Source organism: Stegostoma tigrinum, chromosome 31 (genome assembly GCF_030684315.1).
Source record: "Stegostoma tigrinum isolate sSteTig4 chromosome 31, sSteTig4.hap1, whole genome shotgun sequence".
Taxonomy (NCBI): domain Eukaryota; kingdom Metazoa; phylum Chordata; class Chondrichthyes; order Orectolobiformes; family Stegostomatidae; genus Stegostoma; species Stegostoma tigrinum.
Window position 1 is genome coordinate 9,417,527 of NC_081384.1, and position 27,952 is coordinate 9,445,478.

A 27,952-nucleotide genomic window follows, 5' to 3' on the forward strand; every position below is an offset into this window, starting at 1 on the left:
TTAGATAAGTACGTGAATAAGAAATGTTTGGAGGGTTATGGGCCAAGCACTGGCAGGTCAGACTAGTTTAGTTTGGGATTATGGTCAGTACAGGCTGCTTGAACTGAAGGGTCTGTTTCCATGCTGTATAAATCTTTGACTCTATGGCTCTATGATTTGGGAAGAAAGTGGGAACAGGGCACTGAGCTGGATGGTCAGTCATGATCACATATAATGGCAGAGCAAGCTCAAAGGGGTGAAGGGCCTGCTCCTACATTCTATATTTCCAGGAGATGAATTTGAACTCTGCTATTTTCAGACAAGACTGAATGCAGCAGAAAGCCCACACGTTGCACTGTACTGAAAATTGATGTGTAAACTCTGTAGGAGGGACATTGCAATGGTCAAAGATGTAAGAAAACAAAACTCAGCTACCAAAACCCTCTCCGACAAGTTTGAAGAGAAAGGGGAAGTGAAACGGCACTTAAGGAGCATATTTCACAATATTAAGAGATGCCAAAGCATGTTAGTACAAAAAAAGACGCTGAAATAGAAAAAAAACAGAAATTGCTGGGAAAATTCTGCAGGTTTGGCAGCATCTGCAGAGGGAAAGCAGAGTTAATGTTTGGGGTCCACTGTTCCGAAGGTCACTGAACTCCGAACTAATCAGTTCTGAGAAAGGGTCACCGGATCCGAAACGTTAACTCTTCTCACTATCACAGATGCTGCCAGGCCGGCTGAGCTTTTAAAGCAACTTGGTTTTTGTAACTGAGATAATGGGAACTGCAGATGCTGGAGATTCCAAGATAATAAAATGTGAGGCTGGATGAACTGTTTTCTCTTCATTGATGCTGCTAGATTTGATGAACTTCGAGGTATTTTAAAAGTTGTTTAGCCACTTTGCCCAATATATGAATAGATTAACATCGTTATGCGTAAGAAAGTACTTCGGATTTTCGTATAGTGTCAAAGTCCGATGTTTTGTTTATTTACTTCATATGCAACCGTACAGAACCGCACTGTGACAATGTTTGATTTTCTTTATGAGTAAACTATAAAGTATATTTTTGACAAAGAGTTTTAGCCACTTCAGTAATGCAAAGAAACGCCTTTCACAGCTCGCACATTTCAAACAGGAGTGAGACACCGCCTTGCATCTCTGGGAGGTGGGGGTTAGGAGGTGGGACTCAATGGGATGAAGGTGGGTAATTAAAACTTTAAAAGCAGTTTACAGCCAGCATTAGGCGGAGGGAGACAGAAGCAGAGGGAGAGGTAAGCGTCTCTGTGGCTGGGGTATGACGAAGTGAGTTTTCATTTGGTTATGGATCAGGGAGCCCTCTCCCTTACCCCGACTCACAACGGCCTCCCACCCAAAAACACTGCCCCTAACCCTGGTGAGGGTAGGGGGGTGCTGCAGGCTTCCCAGCCAACTCCCGCAACCCCTACCCCAGCCCTCTCCGGTGCAGCCCCGTACCTGGGTGGGGGGGTATTCGCTTTCAGAAGCTATTCTGTCCGTGCGGGAGGGGGCGAACTAATGCCTCTGGATCACGTCCCTGGATCCTAGTGATCATGCACGATCCTGCCGGGAGCCACAGGCAGGAATCCACCAGATCTCTCCCCCCGCCCACTGCCCGGAGATCCCACCTGAGCATTCCGCCCCAACCCCAGTCTGCAGGGGGACTTCAAAGTTTGGGAAAGTTAGGGAAAGTAACCCCCGATGCCCCGGTTGGGGAGCGGCCTGAGCTGCCACCCGCTGGAGTTTTTCTCTGGGTTCCCCTCGGGGGTAGGAGCCAGTTACTCATCGAGAGAGAGAAAGAACTCCTCAGCTCCAGGCAACTGATAATTCAGAGATAATGGGAACTGCAGATGCTGGAGAATCCGAGATAACAAAGTGTGAAGCTGGATGAATACAGCAGGCCAAGCAGCATCTCAGGAGCACAAAAGCTGACGTTTCGGGCATAGACCCTTCATCAGAGAGGGGGATGGGGTGAGGGTTCTGAAATAAATAGGGATGGGGGGAGGCGGACTGAACTTGCATTGAGAAGATGGGTGGAGAGGAGACAGACAAGTTGAAGGGGCGGGGATGGAGCCAGTAGAGGTGAGTGTAGGTGGGGAGATAGGGAGGGGATAGGCCAGCCCCCGGAGGACGGACGGGTCAAGGAGGTAGGATGAGGTTAGTAGGTAGGAATTGGAGGTGCGGCTTGGGGTGGGAGGAGGGGAAGAACAGGTTAGGGAGGCTGATAGGAGCTGGGTTGGTTTTCGGCTGCAGTGGGGGGAGGGGAGATTTTGAAGCTTGTGAAGTCCACATTGATACCATTGGGCTTCAGGGTTCCCAAGTGGAATATGAGTTGCTGTTCTTGCAACGTTCGGGTGGCATCAGTGTGGCACTGCAGGAGGCCCATGATGGACATGCCATCTCAGGAATGGGAGGGGGAGTTAAAATGGTTCACGACTGGGAGATGGAGTTGTTTATTGCGAATCGAGCATAGGTGTTCTGCAAAGTGATACCCAAGCCTCCGTTTGGTTTCCCCCAAATGTAGAGGAAGCCACAATGGATACAGCAGATGCAGTATACCACATTGGCAGATGTGCAGGTGAACATCTGCTTGATGTGGAAAGTCTTCTTGGGGCCTGGGATAGGGGTGAGGGAGGAGGTGTGGGGGCAAGTGTAGCATTTCCTGCGGTTGCAGGGGAAGGTGCTGGGTGTGGTGGGGTTGGAGGGCAGTGTGGAGCGAACAAGGGAGTCACGGAGAGAATGGTCTCTCCGGAAGGCAGACAAGGATGGGGATGGAAAAATGTCTTTGGTGAAGGGGTCGGATTGTAGATGGCGGAAGTGTCGGAGGATGATGCGTTGTATCCGGAGGTTGGTGGGGTGGTGTGTGAGGTCGAGGGGGATTCTCTTAGGGTGGTTATTGCGGGGGCGGGGTGTGAGGGATGAGTTGCAGGAAATGCAGGAGACACAGCCGAGGGCATTCTCGAACACTGTGGTGGGGGGTGGGGGGGGGGTTTGTTGCGGTCCTTGAAGAACGAGGACATCTGAGATGTACTGGAGTGGAATGCCTCATCCTGGGAGCAGATGCCGCGGAGGCAAAGGATTTGGGAATGGGGGATGGAATTTTTGCAGGAGGGTGGGTGGGAGGAGGTGTATTCTAGGTAGCTGTGGGAGTCGGTGGGCTTGAAATGGACATCGGTTTCTAGGTGGTTGCCTGAGATGCAGACAGAGAGGTCCAGGAAGGTGAGGGATGTGTTGGAGATGGTCCAGGTGAACTTGAGGTTGGGGTGGAAGGTGTTGGTGAAGTGGATAAACTGTTCAAGCTCCTTGTGGGAGCTCGAGGCGGCGCCAATACAGTCATCAATGCAACGGAGGAAGAGATGGAGGATAGGGCCAGTGTAGGTACGGAAGAGGGACTGTTCCACGTAACCTACAAAGAGGCAGGCATAGCTTGGGCCCATGCAGGTACCCATGGCCACCCACTTTGTCTGTAGGATGTGGGAGGAATCAGAAGAGAAGTTGTTGAGGGTGAGGACGAGTTCGGCTAGGCGGATGAGGGTGTCGGTCGATCGGGCCTTTCATCCCCGGAAAACTCCCCGTTTTCCTGCAGTCCCTGCTGCTGCTTAAGTCCCTGCACAGGAGGCTCTACCTGCAGTGATAATTATCCTACTCAGTCTTATTCAGAGATAGACCCTGGTGTAGCTTAAACCAGAGTCTCCTCCTATTGTGCCACAGGAGTGCTCCCTTTGCAAATTTTCATCCTATGCCCACCCATTGGCACTCAACCTGCTTTTCTAATCAACAGTGATAATGGGAGCTGCAGATGCTGCAGAATCCAAGATAACAAAGTGTGGAGCTGGATGAACGCAGCAGGACAAGCAGCATCTCAGGAGCACAAAAGCTGATGTTTCGGGCCTAGACCCTTCATCAGAGAGGGCGATGGGGAGAGGGAACTGGAATAAATAGGCAGAGAGGGGGAGGCGGACCAAAGATGGAGAGAAAAGAAGGTAGATAGAGAGGAGAGTATAGGTGAGGAGGTAGGGAGGGGATAGGTCAGTCCAGGGAAGACGGACAGGTCAAGGAGGCGGAATGAGGTGGTAAGTAGGAAATGGAGGTGCGGCTTGAGGTGGATGGGATGGGTGAGAGGAAGAACAGGTTAGGGAAGCGGAGACAGGCTGGGCTGGTTTTGGGATGCAGTGGGGGGAGGGGACGAGCTGGGTTGGTTTTGTGATGCAGTGGGGGGAGGGGAAGAACTGGGCTGGTTTTGGGATGCGGTGGGGGAAGGGGAGATTTTGAAGCTTGTGAAGTCCACATTGATACCATTGGGCTGCAGGGTTCCCAAGCGGAATATGAGTTGCTGTTCCTGCAACCTTCGGGTGGCATCATTGTGGCACTGCAGGGGACCCATGATGGACATGTCGTCTAAGGAATGGGAGGGGGAGTTAAAATGGTTCGCGACTGGGAGGTATAGTTGTTTATTGCGAACCGAGCGGAGGTGTTCTGCAAAGCGGTCCCCAAGCCTCCGCTTGGTTTCCCCAATGTAGAGGAAGCCACACCGGGTGCAATGGATACAATATACCACATTGGCAGATGTGCAGGTGAACATCTGCTTGATATGGAAGATCATCTTGTGGCCTGGGATAGGGGTGAGGGAAGATGTGTGGGGGAAAGTGTAGCACTTCCTGCGGTTGCAGGGGAAGGTGCTGGGTGTGGTGGGGTTGGAGGGGAGTGTGGAGCGGACAAGGGAGTCACGGAGAGAGTGGTCTGTCCAGAAGGCAGACAAGGGTGGGGATGGAAAACTAGCTTGGGTGGTGGGGTCGGATTGTAGATGGTGGAAGTGTCGGAGGATGATGCGTTGTATCCGGAGGTTGGTGGGGTGGTATGTGAGAACGAGGGGGATCCTCTTTGGGCGGTTGTGGCGGGTGCGGGGTGTGAGGGATGTGTTGCGGGAAATGCGGGAGACGCGGTCAAGTTGCAGTGGAGACGGAGGAATTGGGAATAGGGGATTTCCGGAGGTTGGTGGGGTGGTATGTGAGAATGAGGGGGATTCACCAACACCTTCCACCCCAACTTCAAGTTCACCTGGGCCATCTCCAACACATCCCTCACCTTCCTGGACCTCTCAGTCTCCATCTCAGGTAACCAGCTAGAAACTGATGTCCAAGGACTGCAACTTTCCCCCCGCAGTGGTCGAGAACGCCCTTGACCCGTGTCTCCCACATTTCCCACAACACATCCCTCACACCCCGTCCCTGCCCCCAGAGGATCCCCCTTGTTCTCACATACCACCCCACCAACTTCCGGATACAACGCATCATCCTTCGACACTTCAGCCATCTACAATCCAACCCCACCACTCAAGCTATTTTTCCATCCCCACCCCTGTCTGCCTTCTGGAGAGACCACTCTCTCTGTGACTCCCTTGTTCGCTCCACACTGCCCTCCAACCCCACCACACCCGGCACTTTCCCCTGCAACCGCAGGAAATGCTACACTTGTCCCCACACCTCCTCCCTCACCCCCATCCCAGGCCCCAAGATGACATTCCATATCAAGCAGATGTTCACCTGTACATCTGCCAATGTGGTATACTGCATCCACTGTACCCGGTGTGGCTTCCTCTACATTGGGGAAACCAAGCGGAGGCTTGGGGACCGCTTTGCAGAACACCTCCGCTTGGTTCGCAACAAACAACTGCACCTCCCAGTTGCAAACCATTTTAACTCCTCCTCCCATTCCTCAGACGACATGTCCATCCTGGGCCTCCTGCAGTGCCATAATGATGCCACCCGAAGGTTGCAAGAACAGCCACTCGTATTCCGCTTGGGAACCCTGCAGCCCAATGGTATCAATGTGGATTTCACAAGCTTCAAAATCTCCCCTTCCCCCACTGCATCCCAAAACCAGCCCAGCTCATCCCCTCCCCCCACTGCATCCCAAAACTAGACCAGCCTGTCTCCCCTTCCCTAACCTGTTCTTCCTCTCACCCATCCCTTCCTCCCACCTCAAGCCGCACCTCCATTTCCTACTTACCACCTCATTCCACCTCCTTGACCTGTCCGTCTTCCCTGGACTGACCTATCCCCTCCCTACCTCCACACCTATATTCTCCTCTCTATCTATCTTCTTTTCTCTCCACCTTCGGTCCGCCTCCCCCTCTCTGCCTATTTATTCCAGTTCCCTCTCCCCATCCCCCTCTCTGATGAAGGGTCTAGGCCCGAAACATCAGCTTTTATGCTCCTGAGATGCTGCTGGGCCTGCTGTGTTCATCCAGCTCCACACTTTGGTATCTCTATTTCTGATCAACCTGTTGGGAAGTGTCAGTACACAAGTCGGGAGCAGGTGGGACTTGAACCCAGGTGTCCTGCAACAGGGATAGGTACTTGCCTCTTTACCACCAGAGGCTGCTCCCATTGGTACTCAACCCTGCCCCGCACAACCTGTAAGTCTGCTTATTCTTTATGTTCTTACATCATTAAACCAAAACTCAACCTTCACAGCACAAACTCCTTACTGCATACTGGATAAAATCGAAGGGATCAGTGAGTGCAATAGTCGTGGGTTTTCTTGCTGGGCGGTGGTGAGGTGTTTCTGATGTGGAACCATTTTCCATCTGCTGTTTTCTCTTCCCATATGGAAGCGTTTTATTGTATAAATTCAAGAATAAGAATTAATAGAATGAGCATCCAATGTAATATTAACTGTTTCAGTCTGACAAATTTAGCAGAATTCTTCGAAGAGGTAACCTGCAGCATAGATAAAGGAGAACCAGTGGATGTAATATATTTGGATTTATACAATACAGTGCAGGAACAGGCCCTTCTGTCTACCAAGCCTGTGCCAATTCCTAATCCTTATTTAGACCCTCCATTTATTGTCCATGTGCTATTTGAGTCCCATTTATTGTCCATGTGCTATTTGAGTCCCTCTGTTAACCTCCCATTCATGTGTCTATCAAGATACATCTTTAAAGTTACTAATGTGCAAGCTTCCACCATTTCCACTGACAGTGTGTTCCAGATACCCACCACCCACTGTGTGAAAAGTTTTCCCCACAGATCTCCCCTAAATTTTTCCCTGCTTACCTCTAACCTGTGCCTTCTTGAAGTTGACCTTTTCACCATAGAAAAAAGCCTCGGATTATCTCCTCTATCTATGCTTTTCATAATTTTGTAGACCAGTCGCAGGTCACATCTTCATCTTTGCGATGGAAACAATCTGAGTTAATCCAATCTCTCCTAATACTTAAAACTACCTAGACTAGGCAACAGAGATAATGGGAACTGCAGATACTGGAGAATCCAAGATAATAAAGTGTGAAGCTGGATGAACACACGAAGCTGATGTTTTGTGCTTGCCTGCTGTGTTCATCCAGCTTCACACTTTATTATCTTAGACTAGGCAACATCCTGGTAAACCTTCTCTGCACCCTCTCCAAAGCATCCACACCCTTCTGGTAGTGTGGTGACCGGGACTGCGCACAATATTCCAAATGCGACCGAACTAAAGTTTTGTACACTTTTCCCAACTTTTATATTTAATGTCCCAGTCAATGAAGGCGAGCGTGCTGTATACCTTCTTGACCACCTTTTCAACTTGGGTTGCCTGTTCAGGGATCTGTGGACGTGTGTGCCCAGCCCTCTCTGTATGTCAATGTTCCTAAGGGTTCTGCCATTTATATGCATAATTTGCACCTAAATTTGATCTTCTAAAACACCACCTCACAAAAAGGCTTTACAAAAGACTTTCGGACTACTTATTAGGATAAGCACCCATGGTGTTGAGGGTAGTATACAGCCATGGATAGAGGTTTGGCCAACTGATAAATGTCAGAGAGTTGGAATAACGGGGCGTTTTCAGGATAGAAACCTGTAACCAGTTGAGTGCCGCAGTGATCAGTGCTGGTGTGGCAAGTATTTACAATTTATATTGATGACTTGGATGAGGGAAGTGAATGTACTATTGCCAGGTTTGCAGACGACGCAAAAATACTTGAGAAGACTCAAAGAGTCTGCAGAAGGACACAGGCAGGACAAATTGGTGGGAAAAAACTGGGATATGGGATACAACGTGGAAAAATGTGTGGTTATGCACTTTGGCAGGAAGAATAGATAAATAGAGCATTATTCAAATGGACAAGGACTACAAAAAGCTGCAGCACAAAGGGACTTGGGAGGTCTCATGCATAAAGCACAAAAAGCCGGTTTACAACTTCACTAGATTATAGCGTAGGCAAATGGAGGCTAAGTTTTAATTCACAGGGTATGGAATAAAACAGCAGGTCTCAAAAAATGCAAAATACTGTACTGGAAATCTGAAATAAAAACAGATCATGCTGGATAAACTCAGCAAGTCTGGCAGCTTCTGTGGAGATAGAAGAAAATGTTCTGAATAACAGTAACATTGGACTCAAAACATGAAACATATTTCTCTCTCTATGGATGCTGCCGGACCTGCTGAGTTTCTCCAGCATTTATGAAAAAAATGGGAAGCCTTGCTAAAATTACAAAGGACACTAGTTTGTCCACGTGGAATATTGCAATCGGTTTTGATCTCCTTGTCTAAGGCAAGATATAATGACATTTTTGGCAACCCAGAGTAGATTCACTAGGTTAATCCTGGGTACAGAGTGATTTTCTTATAAAGAGAGGTTGAGCAGGTTGGAGTAATTCTCATCAGAACATAGAAGAATGAGAAGAGACACATTAAGATATTTAGGGGACTTGACAGAGTAAATGTGGAAAGGTTCAGGAATCCAGGACCTGAGGGCATACAAGATAATAAAATGTGAGGCTGGATGAACACAGCAGGCCAAGCAGCATCTCAGGAGCACAAAAGCTGACGTTTCGTGCCTAGACCCGTCATCAGAGAGGGGGATGGGGTGAGGGTTCTGGAATAAATAGGGAGAGAGGGGGAGGCGGACCGAAGATGGAGAGAAAAGAAGATAGGTGGGGAGGAGAGTATAGGTGGGGAGGTAGGGAGGGGATAGGTCAGTCCAGGGAAGACGGACAGGTCAAGGAGGTGGGATGAGGTTAGTAGGTAGGAAATGGAGGTGCGGCTTGGGGTGGGAGGAAGGGATGGGTGAGAGGAAGAACCGGTGAGGGAGGCAGAGACAGGTTGGACTGGTTTTGGGATGCAGTGGGTGGAGGGGAAGAGCTGGGCTGGTTGTGTGGTGCAGTGGGGGGAGGGGACGAACTGGGCTGGTTTTGGGATGCAGTGGGGGAAGGAGAGATTTTGAAGCTGGTGAAGTCCACATTGATAACATTGGGCTGCAGGGTTCCCAAGCGGAATATGAGTTGCTGTTCCTGCAACCTTCGGGTGGCATCATTGTGGCACTGCAGGAGGCCCATGATGGACATGTCATCTAAAGAATGGGAGGGGGAGTGGAAATGGTTTGCGACTGGGAGGTGGAGTTGTTTATTGCGAACCAAGCGGAGGTGTTCTGCAAAGTGGTCCCCAAGCCTCCGCTTGGTTTCCCCAATGTAGAGGAAGCCACACCGGGTACAGTGGATGCAGTATACCACATTGGCAGATGTGCAGGTGAACCTCTGGTTAATGTGGAAAGTCATGTTGGGGCCTGGGATAGGGGTGAGGGAGGAGGTGTGGGGGCAAGTGTAGCATTTCCTGCAGTTGCAGGGGAAGGTGCCGGGTGTGGTGCGGTTGGAGGGCAGTGTGGAGCGAACAAGGGAGTCACAGAGAGAGTGGTCTGCCTGGAAAGCAGACAGGGGTGGGGATGGGAAAATGTCTTGGGTGGTGTGGTCGGATTGTGGATGGCGGAAGTTTCGGAGGATGATGCGTTGTATCCGGAGGTTGGTGGGGTGGTGTGTGAGAACGAGGGGAATCCTCTTTGGGCGGTTGTGGCGGGGGCAGGGTGTGAGGGATGTGTTGCGGGAAATGCAGGAGACGCGGTCAAGGGCGTTCTCGACCACTGCGGGGGGAAAGTTGCGGTCCTTGAAGAACTTGGACATCTGGGATGTGCGGGAGTGGAATGCCTCATCGTGGGAGCAGATGCGGCGGAGGCGGAGGAATTGGGAATAGGGGATGGAATTTTTGCAGGAGGGTGGGTGGGAGGAGGTGTATTCTAGGTAGCTGTGGGAGTCGGTGGGCTTGAAATGGACATCAGTTACAAGCTGGTTGCCTGAGATGGAGATTAATAATGTAGTTCTAACCCAGGCTATTGTTTCAGTTTCAATGTACAATTGTAAATTAATTCATATTTTGTATTTGCAGATTTTTACAGCATGTTTCACAAAGCAGCTCAGAAAATTGTGAAAGAACTTGACCCTGGTGGCCATGCACTGATTCCTGCCAAAAGTACCTACTTTTCCAATGACCTCAAGCCCCTGTACCTCATCAAGATAAAGAAGGGATTTCTGTTTTTCAGCAAAGATGAATACTTCACGACATCCGTCACACTGGCTGACGTATTGAAGGACGGCGAAGATTTAGAAATTGGTAACTTTTGGGTATTTTACAAATATTTATTTGCCGAAAGTGAAGCAGCAGTAACAGATAGATTATCAGTAAAATCACACTATTTATTCGGATCACAAATGGATAAGCCTGACTTTTGTACAGAATGCTAGATATAAAAAGGCTGTCATCCACACGGCAGTTTAAGCTGTTGTCTTAAACTCTTGCTAGCCCTTCTGCGTGCTGGTTAATTTGGTCAAGCAAACCCGTATTTTCACATTGGTGCCTTACTATAAGATTTGATTGTTCATTTCAGTTTTACTATCTCAGAGGACTCTAGGTAGTCTCAGCAGAACGGTCTTGCAGAACGTTGGGTTCTCCACCATACAGAGAACTGATGATACTATTGGACTAGGAAATCCATAACCCCAAATTAATGTTCATAGAACATGGTTCAAGCCCCAACACAGTGGATGGTGAAATTTGAATTTAGAGCCATCATAGAATTGTACGGCACAGAAACAGACCCTTTGGTCCAACTTGTCTGAGCTAACCAGAATATTCAACATTAATCTAGTCCTATTTGCCAGCATTTAGTCCATATCCCTCTAAACCCTTCCTATTCAAATGCCCACCAAGATGCCTCTTAAACGTTGTAATTGTACCAGCCTCTACCATTTCCTCTGGCAGCTCATTCAATAAATACATCACACCCTGCGTGGAATAGTTACCCCTGAGGTGCCTTTTAAAACTTTGCCCTCTTACCTCAAACCTATGCCCTCTTGTTTTGGACTAGTTTAAAATCTGGACTTAAAAAATAGCTGGCTCAGTGGCAACTATGTAACTGTGGATTATCATAAAGGCCCATTTAATTCATCCATGCCCTTGAAGGAAGGAAATCTGGGCTACATGTGTCTCTGGATCCATAGCAATATGTGTGACTCTTAATTGCCCTCTGGGCAATAAATGCCACCCTAACCAGTGATGCCCTCATTAAATCTTTTTGAAAATGAACGCAATGGAGCTGAATCTCTCTGTCTTTACCATTCAATTTCAGATAAGCCATTAAACCAGTGTTGCAGTATCACTTCTCCAAGTTGAATTGAGTTGAATAAATTTTATTGTCACATGTATTCAAATGAGTACAGTCAAAAGTTTATAAGTTGCCACTTACAGTGCTATTATAGGTACAAGAGTACCTAGGTACATTCCTCACTTACAGAATAGAGAAATGAAGAAAAATAAAGTTACATTACAGCTATACATGATATAACCATGGGACATAAGAAAACAAGAAGCAAAGTTAAGAAGACAAACCTTGCAGTCTCTCTACAAAGGCTCTCCGCAGCTCACCAGAGCAGAGGGCCTCCACGCGGTCTGACCACTGACAGCCATCATGCTCCTGCACCAGGCCACTATCTGTGCACCTGCACTGGGCCACTGTTTACTGGCATTCCTGCTCTGGCTGCTGTCGTCTCTGCTGACCCCACCTTGGAGGCTGAGAGAAGGGAGACGAGAGACTAAAAGAATGAAAAAGAATGAGCGGGGTGGAGGAGCTCCAGCTGGAGTGTCCTGCTCTGCTGCCATTTTACCAAATATGCCACAATGTTATCATCTCAATGGTGTGAAAGAGCTCTTCAACCAAATCTGCTGACTAAGGGACTGTTCAAAACACAGACACACTAATGGGATAGAAAAATAAGCGGGTGATGTAAATGTTAGACTTTCTTCTTTTTTAAAGAACTTATATGACTCTGCCGATCTATTAATGTCTTGATGTTGAGGTGTGTGGCCCGCAGGAAAGATGGCACAGGATTGGGTGGCCTCTTCCTGTGCACAAAGTCTCAACACAAGACTTCAGATACACTAGAGGCCTATAGAAAGTACAGGAATCAAGCTAAAAAAGAAATAAGGAAATCAAAGACGGGTCACGAAAATGTGTGAGAAAGCAAGATAAGGGAAAATCCAAAGATGTTTTTTCCAGTAGATAAATAGCAAAAGAATAGTTAAGGAAAAGGTGAGACCTATCAGAGATGAAGAAGGGAACTTATGTGAAGATGCAGAAGATATTGGAAGAATTTTAAATGAAATTTAAATGAAATGAATTATGCTTCTGCATTTACAAAGGAAAAGGATGATTTAGACACAATAATCATAATGAGAGAGAAAGTCATAGAGTCGTATAGCACAGAAATAGACCCTTTGGCCCTACTTGTATTTGCCAACCAGATATCCCTTTCTGATCTAGCCTCATTTGCCAGCATCTGGCCCATATCCCTCTAAACCCTTCCTATTCATATGCCCAACCACAAGTTTTTTAAATGTTGTAATTGTACCCACCTCTACCACTGGAATGGTTGATTGGTGAGGCAATGACCTAGCAGGATTATCGCTGGACTGTTAATCCAGAGACCCACATAATGTTTTGGGAACCCAGGTTAAAATCCCATCATGGCAGATGGTGGAATTTGAATTCAGTAGAACATCTGGAATTAAGAATCTAATGATGACTGTGAACCCATTGGTGATTGGCAGAAAAACCCATCTGGTTAACTAATATCCTTTAGAGAAGGAAACTGCCATCCTTACCTGGTCTGGCCTACATGTGACTCCACAGCAATGTGGTTGACGCTAGGAAAAGCTGCTTTCTGGTCAATTAGGGACAGGTAATAAATAATGCCTAACCAGCAACACCCTTCATCCTATGAATGAATAGAGAGAAGTGGATAAATTTCCAGGGTCAGATGGATTGTTCCCTAGGCTATCAAAACTGATCAAGCAGGAAATAGCAGATGCTCTGAGGATTATTTTCAAATCTTCACTAAACACAGCTGAGGTGCCAAAAGACTGAAGGAATGCAAACGCAGACTCATTGTTTAAAAATGGTAGAAAGGAAATGCCAAAAAGTTATGGGCCAGTTAGTCTTACTTCAGTGGTTGTCAAAGTGTTCAAATTAATCCTGAGAGATCGGATGAATTGTCACTTAGAAAAATGTGGACTAGTTGGGGTAGTCAACATGGTTTTGTTAAGAGGGGGTCATGCCTTACAAATTCTTTAAGGAAGTAAAGAGGAGAATCATTGAGGGTTGTGCAGTGGATGTTATCTACATGAATTTTGGTAAGGCATTTGACAAGGCCCCACATGGCAGACTGGTCAAAAAAGTAAAAGACCATGGGATACAGTGTAAAGTGTCAAATTGGATTGAAAGTTGGCTTAATAACAGGAAACAAAGGGGAATAGATGATGGAATAGAAAGCTGTTTCAAGTGCCGTTGGTGTTGGGACCCTTGTTGTTTGTTTTATGCATTAGTGATACAGACATAAACATAGGGAACATGAATGGGAAATTTGCAGACAGCTCAAAAATTGGCCCTGTAGTGGATAGTTTGGAGGATAAGCTTCAAATTGATATAGATGGTTGGGTGGAGTGGGCAGAGAATGGTAGATGGAATTTATTTCTGATAAGCGTGGGATATTGCATTGGGAGAGGTCAAACTGTAGAAGGGAATACACAATAAATGGGAATATAGCAAGAGAGGTAGATGAAGTGAGAGATCTTGGCAAGCAAGTGTAAAGGTAGCTGGATGGACAGATAAAGTTATAAAGAAGGCATATAGAATGCTGTCCTTCATTGACAGAGGTATAGAGTACAAAAGTAGGGATATAATGATGAAACTGTATAAGACACCGGTGAGGCGACACCCGGGGTAGCGTGCAGTTCTAGTCACCACATTACAGGAAGGACATAATTTCTCTGGAGAGAGTGCCGGGGAAATTTACTAGAATATTGGTGGGGCTGGAGAATTGTTGTTCCAACGAGAGAGGTTGGATTTGTTTTCCTTGGAACAGAGAAGGCTGAGGGTTGACACGATTGAGGTACACAAAATTGTGAGGGGTAGAGATGAAGAAGACAGGAGGAATCTGTTTACCTTGGTAGAGAGTTCAAAAACCAATTCAATCTTTGCGGCAGAGGATTAGAGAGGAATGTGAGAATTTTCTTTTCCCAGAGGATGATGGGTGTCTGGAATTTGCTGCCCAATTTGGTAGTGGAGGCAGAGACCCTGAACTGTTTCAGAGCTACCTGGATTTGCTCCTTAAGTGCTATGGGCCATGTGCAGGAAGATGGGATTAGAAAGGGCATCTATGTGTCTTTAGTCAGCATGGACAAGATGGGCCGAACAGCTCTATTGTTCCTTTTTATGTTTCTTTAGTTCTAACCATTCCATGATTCTATGACAGTACTTGCAGCATTTCATCATATCTGCTTCTGGATCGAAATATGAAGAGAAATGCTTTTAATTTCTCAGAGCTGAGTATCTAAGACAATATCAATACTAATCAGTTTGAACAGTGAAAGTGCTAATAGAAATATTTATCTCATGTTTGTTTTGTCCTTCATTAAAGTTTACATGGATTTATTGAACATCCCAGGAGTCGTTTTGATCTTAGACAATAAAGTAGCACACAACAAATGTTCTATGTTCTGCGTTCTAGCATACAGGTCATCTATAAAACACCCCTTCTAGTTCCATTTCTGTTGATTAAATGGAGATAAAAACCAGATAATGGCTCGTGAACTGATTTTTATACAGCTGTCTGAAGTCAAAACTTTCCATCACATTTGTTTCCAATAAATGTGCTCTTTCTGTCTCTGTCCTCCTGAAGGTGTTTAATTCTATGCTGAGGAACAGTTGCTGGAGCTCTACAGTACTTCACCTCAGGGCATCTTCTTGCAGAAGTCAACATGAAAAGAGACATTCCCAGATAATCATTATCTGAACATCCATAAGAACGTAATATCAGGGGAACATGTGAGAGAGAAAAAGAGAGGCAGAATATTCACGCATGATTAATTAATTTTTCTAGAATTGCAAAGCTATGGATTCAGTCGCTATGGATCTAGCATGTCCGCTTCTGGACACGTGACAGCTAGTGTGTGTCCTGTCAATGCAGGAGTGAATGCATCAGGTGGCGTGTCTGATATCATATCTACTGTGGAAATGAAGAAGCGAGGAATCTCTGAAACAAAGCTGCTTGAGGCTACTAAGGACAGGTACTTGTGTCTCAAATCCAAGTGAGTTAACTGGTGCGTGGCTATAAAGAGGATTTTGTAACAGGGAATCTTTACAGTGTGTCTCAGTTCCAAACTCTGCTGGGTATCAGACAGCAAAATGTAATGGCAGTCTTCTTCAGACTCATATAGTGGATTTTGTTTTGAATTTACCATCAATTTACATCCATTATCATCACCAATATCAGCAAGTTTTGTAATCATTGTTGAAATGTACTTCACTTTGTAAACTATATTTCTGCATTGTTGACTATTATTGTAATAAACCTTAAATGTCTTAATTTGTTGATTTAGGTCAAAGTAACCTTTGAATCTCTACAAGGGCCCATACTGCAATATTGCTCTGACCATTTCAGTTAGATACAAATTTTCCTGTTACTTTCCATAAAGTGTCCATAGTAGATATTTTTAATTAACTTGTTCAGACATATTACAACATGCCTCTAGAGCAGGTGGGATTTGAACTGAGGCCTTTTAACTCAGAGCTAGGGAACACAATCACTGTGCGACAAGAGCCCAAATTTATATTTGTGTTTGAAATTGCAGTCCATTTTGAATTAGAATGGGAAATGACACTGTTAATGTAACTGTCATGGTTCATAGGTTTTCTAAGTTAAAGTAAGCATCACCTCCTTCTTTCCAAACATGTTTTTTCTAAAGCAAATAAACACTCAGTTGTTTTCCTTCTGCCTCTTCAGGAAGATTAACCGAGGACACAGCTTTGTGAAACGAATGCCTACAGAATTTCTTTACGTCATATCAGAAGTGGTGGAAACAGATAGACAGTGCAATCTAAATAGCCTTTTCAAGGCAAATACAGGAGTGGCAATCCCAATTCACATGGTGGAGGGGAGTATGACTGTACCGTATCACTAACATGTTTGCAATGTTATTCAGTATGTAAATATCATGTGGTTGTGGTTTTGAATTCATTGTCCTTGAACGTTAGGATAACGTGGTCTGAAGCCATGACTTCAAATTTTATTGTTGCATTTGAGGAATTTAACTTCTGTTCATTGAAAACTGAAGGCAAATAATCTAGTGACACTAATGGTGGTCATGAAATTACTGGATTTTTATAAAATTCCATTTGATTTGCAAAGGTCTTTTGCCATCCTTGACTCAATTGGTTTACAAGTGACTGTAGATCCACAGCAATGTCATTGACCCTTAATTGTCCTCTGAAATGCCTAACAAGCCAGTCAGTGATTAGGGAAGGACTGTGGATGCTGATTTTGACAGTGACACCCACCTCTGAATGCATAATACAATTTGGCAAAACCAAAAAACAAAGAGAGCCTGGACAAACATAAAGTTCAACATCTCACTGTTCATTCAGTGATGTTTTCGGACTGAGAAAAGGTACTGAGAAAAAATCCCTAAAGAATAGGGCAAGGCAGGGCAATCAAGAATATTTTTTAATCAACCGGTTCAGAGATGTTGCTACTCACTTCTGGAGAAGGTGGAACTTGAACCCAGGCCATCTGGCTTAGACGTAGGAACGCTACCACTGCATTACAAGAGGCCTTTTAAGATGGCAGTGGGATGAAGAAGCTATAAACGAATAGAACCTTAAAATTGTTAATGTATCTGATTTGATTGATGTTGTACTTGACATTAATCGCAAGAAATTATGAGTACCTGTAGAAACCTGGGTTAGAGAAAACATGGGCTATAAATGAAAAACGAAAATTTACTCATCAGCTATGCTGAGTTGGCTGAAATTGAAGTTAGCTAGATACAGGCTGTCAGTTTTCTGTTGGCTTGTTGATTCCTGAACATCTATAAATGGGTTTCTCCAGGGAATAACTCGAAGTTTGTTAACTGCTATCTAACAGACCTTTAACCATCAAGGTAAATGTTCTTTCCCCTGTTCTTTGACAGTTTATGTTAGCTATTATTGTTATTTGTAAAAAGCAATGCATCACTGAGATTGTAATTTATTTCTGAATTTTTTTCCCAGTGATTTTTTCTGTCCAATTCTTTATCTGGTTGCTGATTTGCTTGAATCCCTCATTCCACCTGCAGCAACCATTCCCCTTAGTTTAATTTCAGAATGATTAATTACAACAATCCTAGTTTCTCTAGTTTGCCAGATAAATGAAGCCTCTTATTCTTGGTTACATTCCAGTAAATCTTCTCCAAACCCTGTTTAATAATTTTTACTTTCCTGAGAACTCCAAATGATAAAGTTGCAATATTGTGATTTTCTTCCTTGTGCTAGGCTAGCGCAGGAGTTGCTGTACTTTCGAAGCAGAATGTATCCTTCCCTGCTGGAACTACCGTTGCCTACAAAGTCTTAAAACTGAGGATAACAGAGGATGATACATTGGGTATGTAAAAAAGAAAAAAGAAAACTGAGAGCTAAACATTCTTCAACCATTTGCCCCATCGCTGTGTACGCACTAATAATAAGTCAATTTGGTGGTTATGTCTGCATTACAGAGAAGCTTTTCTAAAATTGATTCACTCTCGCCTGCACTATGTTTGGTGTTTGTTACTCATTTTAAATAACTTTGTTAACACCTCCAGGAAATCAGCAGTGAGCTGAATTTTAGATCAATTCAGACAAACTAAGCAAGCTGGCTATTCTGTGCACCTGTTAATTCTAACGAAGTTTATCTACTATTGAAAAGACAAGTCAAACATGATATCGAATACCCTCCACTTGCCTGAATTGGTGCATCTCCAATGCTCCACCACAGGCTTCAACACCCTCCAAGGGGAAGCTGTCCATTTGACTGGGGTCTCACCTTCACCTCGTACATCAACTTACCTCACCAAGGGTGGACCACAGCTTCTGTGTATGCTATTTGCAACTCAGCATGGTTTCTTCAGCAGCAACTCTAAACACTGCATCCCCTGCTAAGGACAAGGACTGCAGGAAAGAACATCACCTCCAAGTCATGTACTGTCTTGACTTAGACATATTCCAGCTGTCCTGCAACTCCTTATCCATGTTCAATGTAGGAGCACCTTCATCACAGTGAAATGAAATAGTTCAACAAGAAAGCTTGCCACCGATTTCTTAGACTGTCTTGGGAGGAGCAATAAATGCTAGGCTTACCAGTAATAATGCCAGACAGCCTGAGAATTACCTTTCAAAGAAATCCATAAGTTGGTATACTGAGTATTTAAAGATGATTTTCACTTTTACTTTCTTTTCTGGCTATCCAGTGTAGGATAACAAGAAAAGGTAGAGAATCAAAGAAGACAGAATGATTGGCAATGGCGCCAGTACTCTGTATATGACCAGTTACCCAAGTCAAAAGGTTTTAAAAGTCTGAAACTTGTTTCTCTTTGCTCTTATAGACACGCTTTGGTTTGAGTCGCGGACACATTGTGGTAAACTTGTTTTATATTTCTTAATGCACTAGTTTTATTGTTGTATATATGTCACATAGCCAAAGAATATCTTGACCTCAAGTAATTGCTCAACAGCAAATGAGGCAAAAGGATGGCCGGTGAAGGTAATGGAGCATTTGCTGACTTTTTCTAACTTGCTGTGCAAAGAGAATCAATCTTCATATTCACCTTTTCAGAAAGTGGCATTATTAATCTAAAATATGAGCAGTGTTATTATATAATTTTGGTTCACTATATAAATGTTTTACCATAAATAATTAACTCTATAATACAATAAAAATGCTATGGCCAATATGGGTAGGGGTGGAATTTCCATTGCTTCTATGGGACATATGTCAACTTCCCGTGGAGTCACATTGGGAGTTCAAGAGGTTATCTCTCTCCCACCATGTAGATTCTTGTTTGGCTATCACATTTAAAAAGTCACACTTGCACACAACTCTCCAAACAATTCTCAGAATGTTGCTTAAAATCGGTATGCTCCCATGCAATATGAACACATTCAGTAAGGTGAATGATGCATGTAACCATTCTATATTTTGGGATGAATCAGTATCAAGGAAAATTCTGAAACATACATTCAGGAGCAGAGCATTACTCATTATGTCTAGCCTTTGCTCTTTCTATCAAGTTATTTGTTACTAAAAATGACAATCCATTATTTGTAATACTCAAAAAGCCGAAAATGACTTTTTTGCTTTGGGCAAATAGGAGAGGATCTCAGCAGATTGTTCATCATCATAGAATCCCTATAGTGTGGAAATAGGTCCTTTGAGGCAACAAGTCCACACTGACCCTCAAAGCATCCCACCCAGACCCATCCCCCCATAACCCACCTAATCTACACATCCTTGAACACGATGGGAAATTTAGCATGCCAATCCACCTCGCTTGCACATCTTTGGATTTGGGAGGAAACCGGAACAATTGGAGGAAACCCACGCAGACATGGGGGAAAATGAGACATTCGCCTGAGGGCAGAATCAAACCCGTGTCCCTGGTGCTGTGAGGCAGCAGTGCTAACCACTGAGCCACTGTGCAGCCCCATTGTTATTTGGATTTTATAACAATTTGCTTTTTGAAATGTCAATAGTAACTTGTTTTCCTTCTAGCATATGGTTACCAGAGACCTGAGATTCCCCTCACAGAACTGACCCAACTGTCGAAGGACATAAGCCAGCTGTTCCTCAACGCATTTCTTCAGATTCTTGGCAACAGTGATAACCTTCCTGTTCTTGAGACAATGGTTTGTACCTTCTCAACAGTAAGTTTACTGACTGCGCTGGCAAACCACATTTCTACGGGTTATCACTTCCTTTCTTCGGATTGATCATGACAAGAAGTGCACTGCGGAAAACTGATCTGATTTATTGTCACATGTACCTAAGTACAGTGAATAGCTTTGTTTACAAGCAGTACAGGCAGATCATAGTAAGCAAGGACATAAAGATCAAAGAGTGAAAAGATCTCGGACAGAGGCATACAGGTTACATCACACAGGATAAGTGCTAGGCAAGATCAACATCGGCAAGATGAGTGTTATTTGAAGTTAGTGAGTCCATTCATCAGTCTGATAATATCAGGGAAGAAGCTGTTCTTAGTGCTTGTGTTCAAACTTCTGTATTTTCTGTCTAATGGAAGAGGCTGTAGGAGAGCATTACCGGGGTAGAATGGGTCATTGATGATGTTGGAAGCCTTTCTACAGCAAACAGCCATGTAAATGGAGTCCATGGATTGAAGGCTGGCCTCCCTGATGGGCTGGGCCATGCACATAACCTTTGTAGTTTTGTACATTCTTGGCCATACCAGGCTGTCATGAACCCAGGCAGTATGCTTTCAATGCGGGGTTAAGATTTCTGAAGAAGGGTCTAGGCCTGAAACGTCAGCCTTCCTGCTCCTCTGACGCTGCTTGGCCTGCTGTGTTCATCCCTCTCTACACCTTGTTATCTCAGTATACTTTTAATGGTGCATCTGTAAAAGCTGGTGATTATCCTAGCGGACATGCCAAATTTCCAGGGCCGCCTGAGGAAGAAGAGGCATTGTTGTGTCTTCTTGACTGTTGCATCTACATGGGAAGTCCAGGAGAGATTGTCAGTTATTGTCACTCCTAGATCTCCTGGTTCAGACAATTATATTTCACCAATTCAAACCTATCATTCAATCCAAAACCCCAACTATGATGAAGACCTGAATTCTACTCCCATTCCAGATGAATTCCTAAACTACTAGTGGTCACTAGGCTGAGAAAGCTCTGGATTGTGTTTAAAAAAACCATTAGATCCCTTCATGGAAATAATATTTGGTACTCATGACCATTGCCTGCCTCTCATTGGGCCCATTTAGTTCCTTGCAATGCGCCTTTGAAGCAAAGCAGATGGCAGTAATTTATTTATGGGCTTTTCTTCTGTTTCTGAGTTCAGATGCAGTACCAAAGGATCTGAATTTCCGACTGTGTCAGTGTTGATGAACTGTGTAACTGCTAGTTACAGGTTCACTGCTGTGTAAATTTGATACCTAATTGAGTAATGTTTCCTCTACTCTGTCCTCAATTTTGTGTTTCAGCTGCAGTTTTGGAAGAATGCTCCTATTGTCCCTAAGAGATTCTCCTTTTTCATCCATCACTACTAACATGCGCAGGGCTGATTGTGTGAGATTAATGACAAATTCTGAACAATTCTCGCCTGTGGGATTTTTGTCAGTTGCCATTGTTATATCTTTAATGTTCCCACAAAGAAAGTAATTACTCATTAGGGATGACAGCAGTAGAACTAAATCACATTAGTTAGTCAAAATTGAGCATGCCTGAATCTACATCAGTCAATACAATATCTTATTAGACAATGCTAGATACCAGCACTTCAAATCTGAATTTGGAAAGCATGCCACTTCTTGACATATTATCCCTCGTCACGGTGCACTATTTCTAATGTTATCTCATCCTTGTCTTGACATTTTAAGCTGGACCAGATAAACGATGGTTTCCAACCCAACCTTCAAGTGCTGGATCTGATGGACGATGAGAATAGAACATGTGTAGAGAAGTTGCTGGATCTGTTGGGAATTCAAAAGGCTGATCCACCAGAACAGCCCCTCACCTTGACTCGCCATCAGAATGAAATCATAAAGATTGTAAACATTTTTATCCAGGCACTCAACGGTATATTGCTTTCATACTTATTGCCTTCTGCATTCAGCTGTCTGTGTCCTCTGGAATTCCCTGCCTAGCTGTCTCCTCCTCCCTCTCTTTCTTAAAGACTTTGCTAGGAATTAACTCTTTGGCTAAGCTTTAGATCATTTCTTCCCTCCTGTGCATTATGTAAACGCACATTGTTTTCATAACTCCCAAATAGCTGACAGTAACAATTTCCTCTCCAAGCCACACATTATCCTAACTGAAAATACATTACCATTCCTTCACTGTCACTTGGTCAAAATCCTGGAATGTCCTTGCTAAGGGCAATGTGGTCAACCTACAGCATGTAGACCGCAATGGTTGCAGAAGACAACTCACCACCACCTTCTCAAGGGCAGTTAGGGAAGGACAGTAAATTCTGGCCCAGCCAGAATTGGCTATGTTTTGTGAGTGTCTGTAAGAAAAATCAATGGATCCAGTTAAGGAATTGCCAATATTGCAGGATAACAGTGCAATCTGTGCCATAACCTAACATTTCAAGCTAATCAGCATACGTAATGAGTATTTATATACGGACTTGTAATTAAGTTCTCATGTTGAAAGCTGAGAGGGAGAATGTTTGAATTTAGCTTTAACCATTAACCATGTTGGTTATTCGGGAGAAGTAGAGGCGTAAGGGACAGACTGGAGAATGGTGGCATGAACATGACTGTGTCGATTTCCATTTAAGAATGAATTGTTATTGGTCCATTTGTTATTATTGAAGGAATGTTATCATCACAGCTTGGCTACAGCATTGAATACTTACTGACTCTCATTGTGCATTTATACTTTGCTTTGCCATGAAGGCATTCCTAATTTGTACTGACAATATTACAGCGTCCAGTTTGACCTGACCATGGAGGGAACTGAGACAAGACTTGCTACACGATGATGACTACCAATGATCAATTTGAAATTTGTTGGAGCCTAAATCCGTATCTAATCTGGTTTAGCCATGAGAACCATAAGACATGGGAACAGGAGGAGGCCATTTGGCCCCTCCAACCTGCACCACCATTCAACAGGATCATGACTGAACTCTTCTTATTTACTTTCCTGCTCTTTCCCCGTAACCCTTGATTCCCATGGATCAAAAATATAAAATGGGTTATAATATGCTGAGCATTTGCTGGCACATCTTTCAACTTTCTCAATATATCTGACCCCATTTTAAATGACCGGAGAGCAGTAATCTTACCCCAACTTGGTCCCTAAACTTTTACGTTCTTACTATTGAAACAGAAAGAGAAGTACACACACATGTATGTCTACATTTATGCAAAGTTCTTCCTTAAATAGGACATTTAGCATGCCAATTATGCGGGAGCCGAGCAATGATTTCATTGGTAACTGGCAGATGAAATGCAGCTACTACTATCAAAGTGAGCTTGAACTATACATAGTCTCTCACTCAAATTCATGAAAGCCAATAGCCTTAAAACAGCATAATCTAACTGCAGTTTAAGCTCACGCAAAACTCTTCTGTCTTTACCATTGCTTGCACCAATTTGCTGTTCATCAATCAAGTCTCTGAAGTGCTTTGGATCAATTTACTTTGTTAAAGGCATAAGTTATTGCTGTTATTGTTCAAATTTCAATGTGCACTGCCTTGGATCCATCATAGCAAGGTGCTCTGTTTGTTTTCAGAACTGAATCCTGACATTTTAACCCTACTGGAGTCCAGTATTGAGATGAAGATTATATCCAGACAACTAAAGCTGGTAAGAAATACAATTTATTACTATTCAACTTCAGGTGAATGCGAGAGAAGAGAACAGAGAGACATGGATGAGTTTGACCTCTGGATTGTCACCAGCGTTAGAAACGTGTGAGAGACCCAAACATCAGAGATGGCGTTGATTAAAATGTCTAAAAGGAGTTCAGCCAAAAAGATAGTTGAGGAACAGACAGCAGATATTTAAGAAAATAGTTTGTGGCTCACAGCAAAGATATATCTTTGATATTTGAGGAAGAAGGATTTGCAGAAGGGTAAATCAACCATAGTTAGCTAAGAAGGTTAAGGATAACATCAAACTGAAACAAAATTCATACAACATGATGAAAATTAATGGAAAAGCAAATGATTGGGAAACTGTTAAAGGCTAGTAGAATATGACAACCAAAAATTTAAAGGGAAAAAATAAAGAATGAAGGCAAACTATCAAGTAATATAGAATCGGGAAGTGAGAGCTTCTTGAAATAAATAGAAAGGAAACTAGGGTCAGAGTGAACATAGGCTCCTCAGAGAATGAAGTTGGGGAAATAATACTGAAGACCTCAGAAATGGTAGAGGATTTGTCAAATACTCGACATTAGTCTTCATAGTAGATGAAGGGGAATGGGTCTAGGTGGGATGCATTGAGGTTCAGTGTGGACTTGTTGGGCCGAAGGGCCTGTTTACACACTGTAGGGATTTTATGATCTTCTATGATTCTATGACATTAATAGCATACCAAAAATAATAAATAATCAAAAGCCAAAGTGGATGGAAATAAACAATAACTATGGAAACTAATAAGAATAAACCAGTATGTCCCCTTAACTCTATTGGATACATTCTAAGATTTTAAAGGAAGTAAAGGAAGTAACTAAGGTCGTGGATGCACTGGTAATAACCTTTCAAGATTCGTTTGGTTCAGGAAAAGTCCCAGATGATTGGAAAACTGACAATGTAGCACTCTCATTTAAAAAAGAAGGGAGACAAAAAGCAGGAAACAGTAGGCGAGACAGCTTAACATCTGTCATTGGGAAATGTTACAGTCTGTCAAAAAGAATGTGATAAAATGAATTAGAGTCAGCATGGATTCATGAAGAGAAAATCATGTCTGAAGGTCCCTTGAGGTGATAACAAGCAGGATAGATAAAGGGAAACCAGTAGGTATAATATATTTGAAATTCCATAAGATCTTCAATCACTCATAAAGTTACTTAATATGATAAGAGATAAGTGTTAGGGGCAATATATTAGCATGGAGAGAGAATTAGCTAACCAATAGAAAACAGACGGTTGAGGTAAAGGAAGCATTTTCAGATGTAATGAAAAGTGAAGAAATGAGATTATGCACTTTGACAGGAAGGAAAGAGTGATAAATATTATTTAAAAGGCTGCAGTAAGAGGGATTTGTGTATTCTTGTGAATGAATTACATAAGGCTAGCATAACGTTCAGCAGATAAGAAGGAAGGCAATGGACTGTTGGCCTTTATTTCAAAGTGAATAGAGCATAAAAATAAGGAGACTTTGCTAAAATCACACAAGCCACTAATCAAACCACACCTGGGATAGTGTGAATAGCTTTGGTTTCCCTCTCTAAGGATATGCTGACATTGGAAACAGGCCAGAAAAGATTCACTGGATTGATTCTAGGTAAGGAAGGATTTTTTTTATGAGAAGAAGCTGAGTAGGTTGGGCCTGTACTCATTGGAATTTTGAAGAATCAGAGAAGCCCTTATTGAAACATATAAGATTATTAGGGGGCTTGACAAGGTGGATGCAGAGAGATAGTTTCCTCTTGTGGCAGAGTCTAACACCAGAATCATAATGTCAGAGTGAGGGGTCTCCCATTCAGACTAAAGATGAAGAGGATATTTTTCTGTTAGAAAGTGGCAGGGAACCAGAAGCTCAGGATCACTTTTGCAAATGGAATGTAGGTGTTCTGCCACTTCAGCACATCACCATATTCTTTGGCCATTGTCTCTGTCCCGGGCTTGCTGCGATGCCAGTGCAAAGATCAATATAGCCGCCTGGATTCAGTATCATATTCAACAATTTTAGGGCTTGAAATCTTCTCCCAAGCTTCAGCCCACACTTCAGGCCTCGTCATCACATGGGCTGCTACCACCAACAACACATTGTGGGCCACTAATGGCCCTGATTAGCAGCTATTTATTCTCCGAGGCTGACCTTCAGATGTGCTCTTGTCTGTTTTTCTCTCTCTGCCTGGGTTCCATTTCCAAATATCATGTGCACCTTCCCCTAATCCCCAACCCCCAACCCATCTACGTGAGATACCTACCTTTTCCTAGCCACAATCAGTTCTGAAGAAGGGTCATTGTATCCACAATGTTACTTCTGCTTTATCTCCACAGATGCTGCCAGACCTGCGGAGTTTTTCCAACAATTTCTGTATTTGTTCCTGATTTCCAGCACCCATTGTTTTCTTTTTGTCTAATCAATGCTTGTTGCTTTTCTATGTTATTCTGCGTTCTTCATGGAATTGTAGCACTCGACACTGAGCGTAAGGTCCTGTGCAAAGGTTGCAACTGTCCTCATATCAGCAAAAATCTGATTCAAAATTCAGACTTGGTTTGTATGTGTCCCAAGCTAGGGAGAATGAAATTCAGTCAATCAGAATTCTTGTTCCTAATTGCTGGAACCTGCTGAATGGTAAATGCACATGTGTGCATGTATTTAGATATTTAGTGATATAGGTTCAGTAATGTCATAGAGTCATTCAGCATGGAAACAGACCCTTTGGCCTAACTCATTCATGCCAACTAGGTTTCCTGAGCTAGTCCCGTTTGACTGCTTTTGGCCTGTATTGCTGTAGACCTTTCTTATACATGTACCGGTCCAAATGTTTGTAGATGTTGTAATTGTACTCACCTCTACCACTTCCTCTGGCAGCTCATTCCATACACATAACAGCCTCTGTGTGAAAAGCTGCGCCTCAGGTCCCTTTTAAATCTTTCTTCTCTCACCTAAACGTATGCCCTTGAGTTTTGGACTCCCCCACCCTGTGGAAAATACCTTGGCTATTCACTTTATCTGTGTCCCTCATGATTTTATAAACCTCTAAAAAAATCACTCTTCATGCTCCAAGGAATAAGGTCTCAACCTATCCAGGCTCTCCTTTATAACTCAAACCTTCCAGCCTCAGTGACATTCTTGTACATCGTTTTTGCATCCTTTCCAGTTCAACAACGTCCAAATGATGATGAATATGCAATTGAGGGAGCCATTCACAAGCTGCTCACACCTGTCGAATTGTCTTGCAACAGTGAACAGCAGGAGGGGAGAAACCTATCACAGCAGTAATGACAATTTACAAGAATATAATTCATTGCACAGATCATTGGAACATCCCAATGTGAACCCTTTATGTTTCTAAGGAGAAGAAAATGATGTGTTACCCATTCCTTGAATGCATTGCTCTGCAGTTTATGCACTGTACATTTGACCTGTTCAGTACAAATCAGTGTAATGTTCTTTTTAATGGTACAGGTTGAAACAGAATAAAGAAGATAGAAGACTAATTAAAATATTTTGTTCCAATTTGTTTTTCAGTTGGAAAATATTGAGGAAAGATTTTTCAAAAATTTCACATTTGAACAGAAAATCAATCCACCTGAGGAAACTCTGGAGACCCTGGCCCTTCAGTTCACAGAGAGTGAGTTTGAAATAACTCAGAAGATCCTGAAAGAATTTGGACTTCACCTTAAGAGAGAAAACACTTCAATCTCATGTGAAATGAATCACGGAAATGAAGATATATTCTCCTCCATCTTTGTTGCTCTGAGTGTTCTTGAAGCTTTGGATAATTGAGTAAACATGCAATGATTAAATCAGTCATCCATATTCTTTGAAGATTTATCCCTTCTCCTGCCAGTAGTCTCCCTGCTAACACAAGACTGCATTCTGTTTCTAACCTAGAATAAAGGCAAAATACTGCACATGCTGAAATCCAAACCCAACACATCTGGTAGCATCTGTTCAGAGAGAGTCAGAGTTAACATTTCAAGTAGAGTGTGACTCTTTCTTCTTTTCTCTTTCTTTGGGAATATTAAGCATCATTGTTGGTTGCGAAAGGAGCTTTTCATGATTTGTGCTTGCTTATATCAGTGAAGAACTGTAAAATATATATTTAGTCAGCACTCTGTTAGCAAAGCTGGGTATATTGTTGCTCCTTGTTGTATCACCTGAAACCTGTTTTAATAAAGTCTGTTGGAAAAGAAACAA

General features: G+C 43.5%; 1 protein-coding gene across 1 annotated transcript; it reads left to right on the forward strand.

The window, feature by feature from the left end:
- The first annotated feature begins 814 nt into the window (after window positions 1–814).
- LOC125466120 (uncharacterized) lies at window positions 815–27,952 on the forward strand. The gene is made up of 10 exons (XM_059638802.1): window positions 815–854; window positions 10,202–10,426; window positions 15,250–15,436; window positions 16,153–16,301; window positions 17,677–17,787; window positions 18,767–18,799; window positions 19,933–20,066; window positions 21,779–21,977; window positions 23,643–23,716; window positions 27,281–27,952. Exons 2-10 carry the CDS (start codon window positions 10,213–10,215, stop codon window positions 27,536–27,538), a joined length of 1,359 nt encoding a protein of 452 aa, XP_059494785.1. The 5' UTR covers window positions 815–854; window positions 10,202–10,212; the 3' UTR covers window positions 27,539–27,952.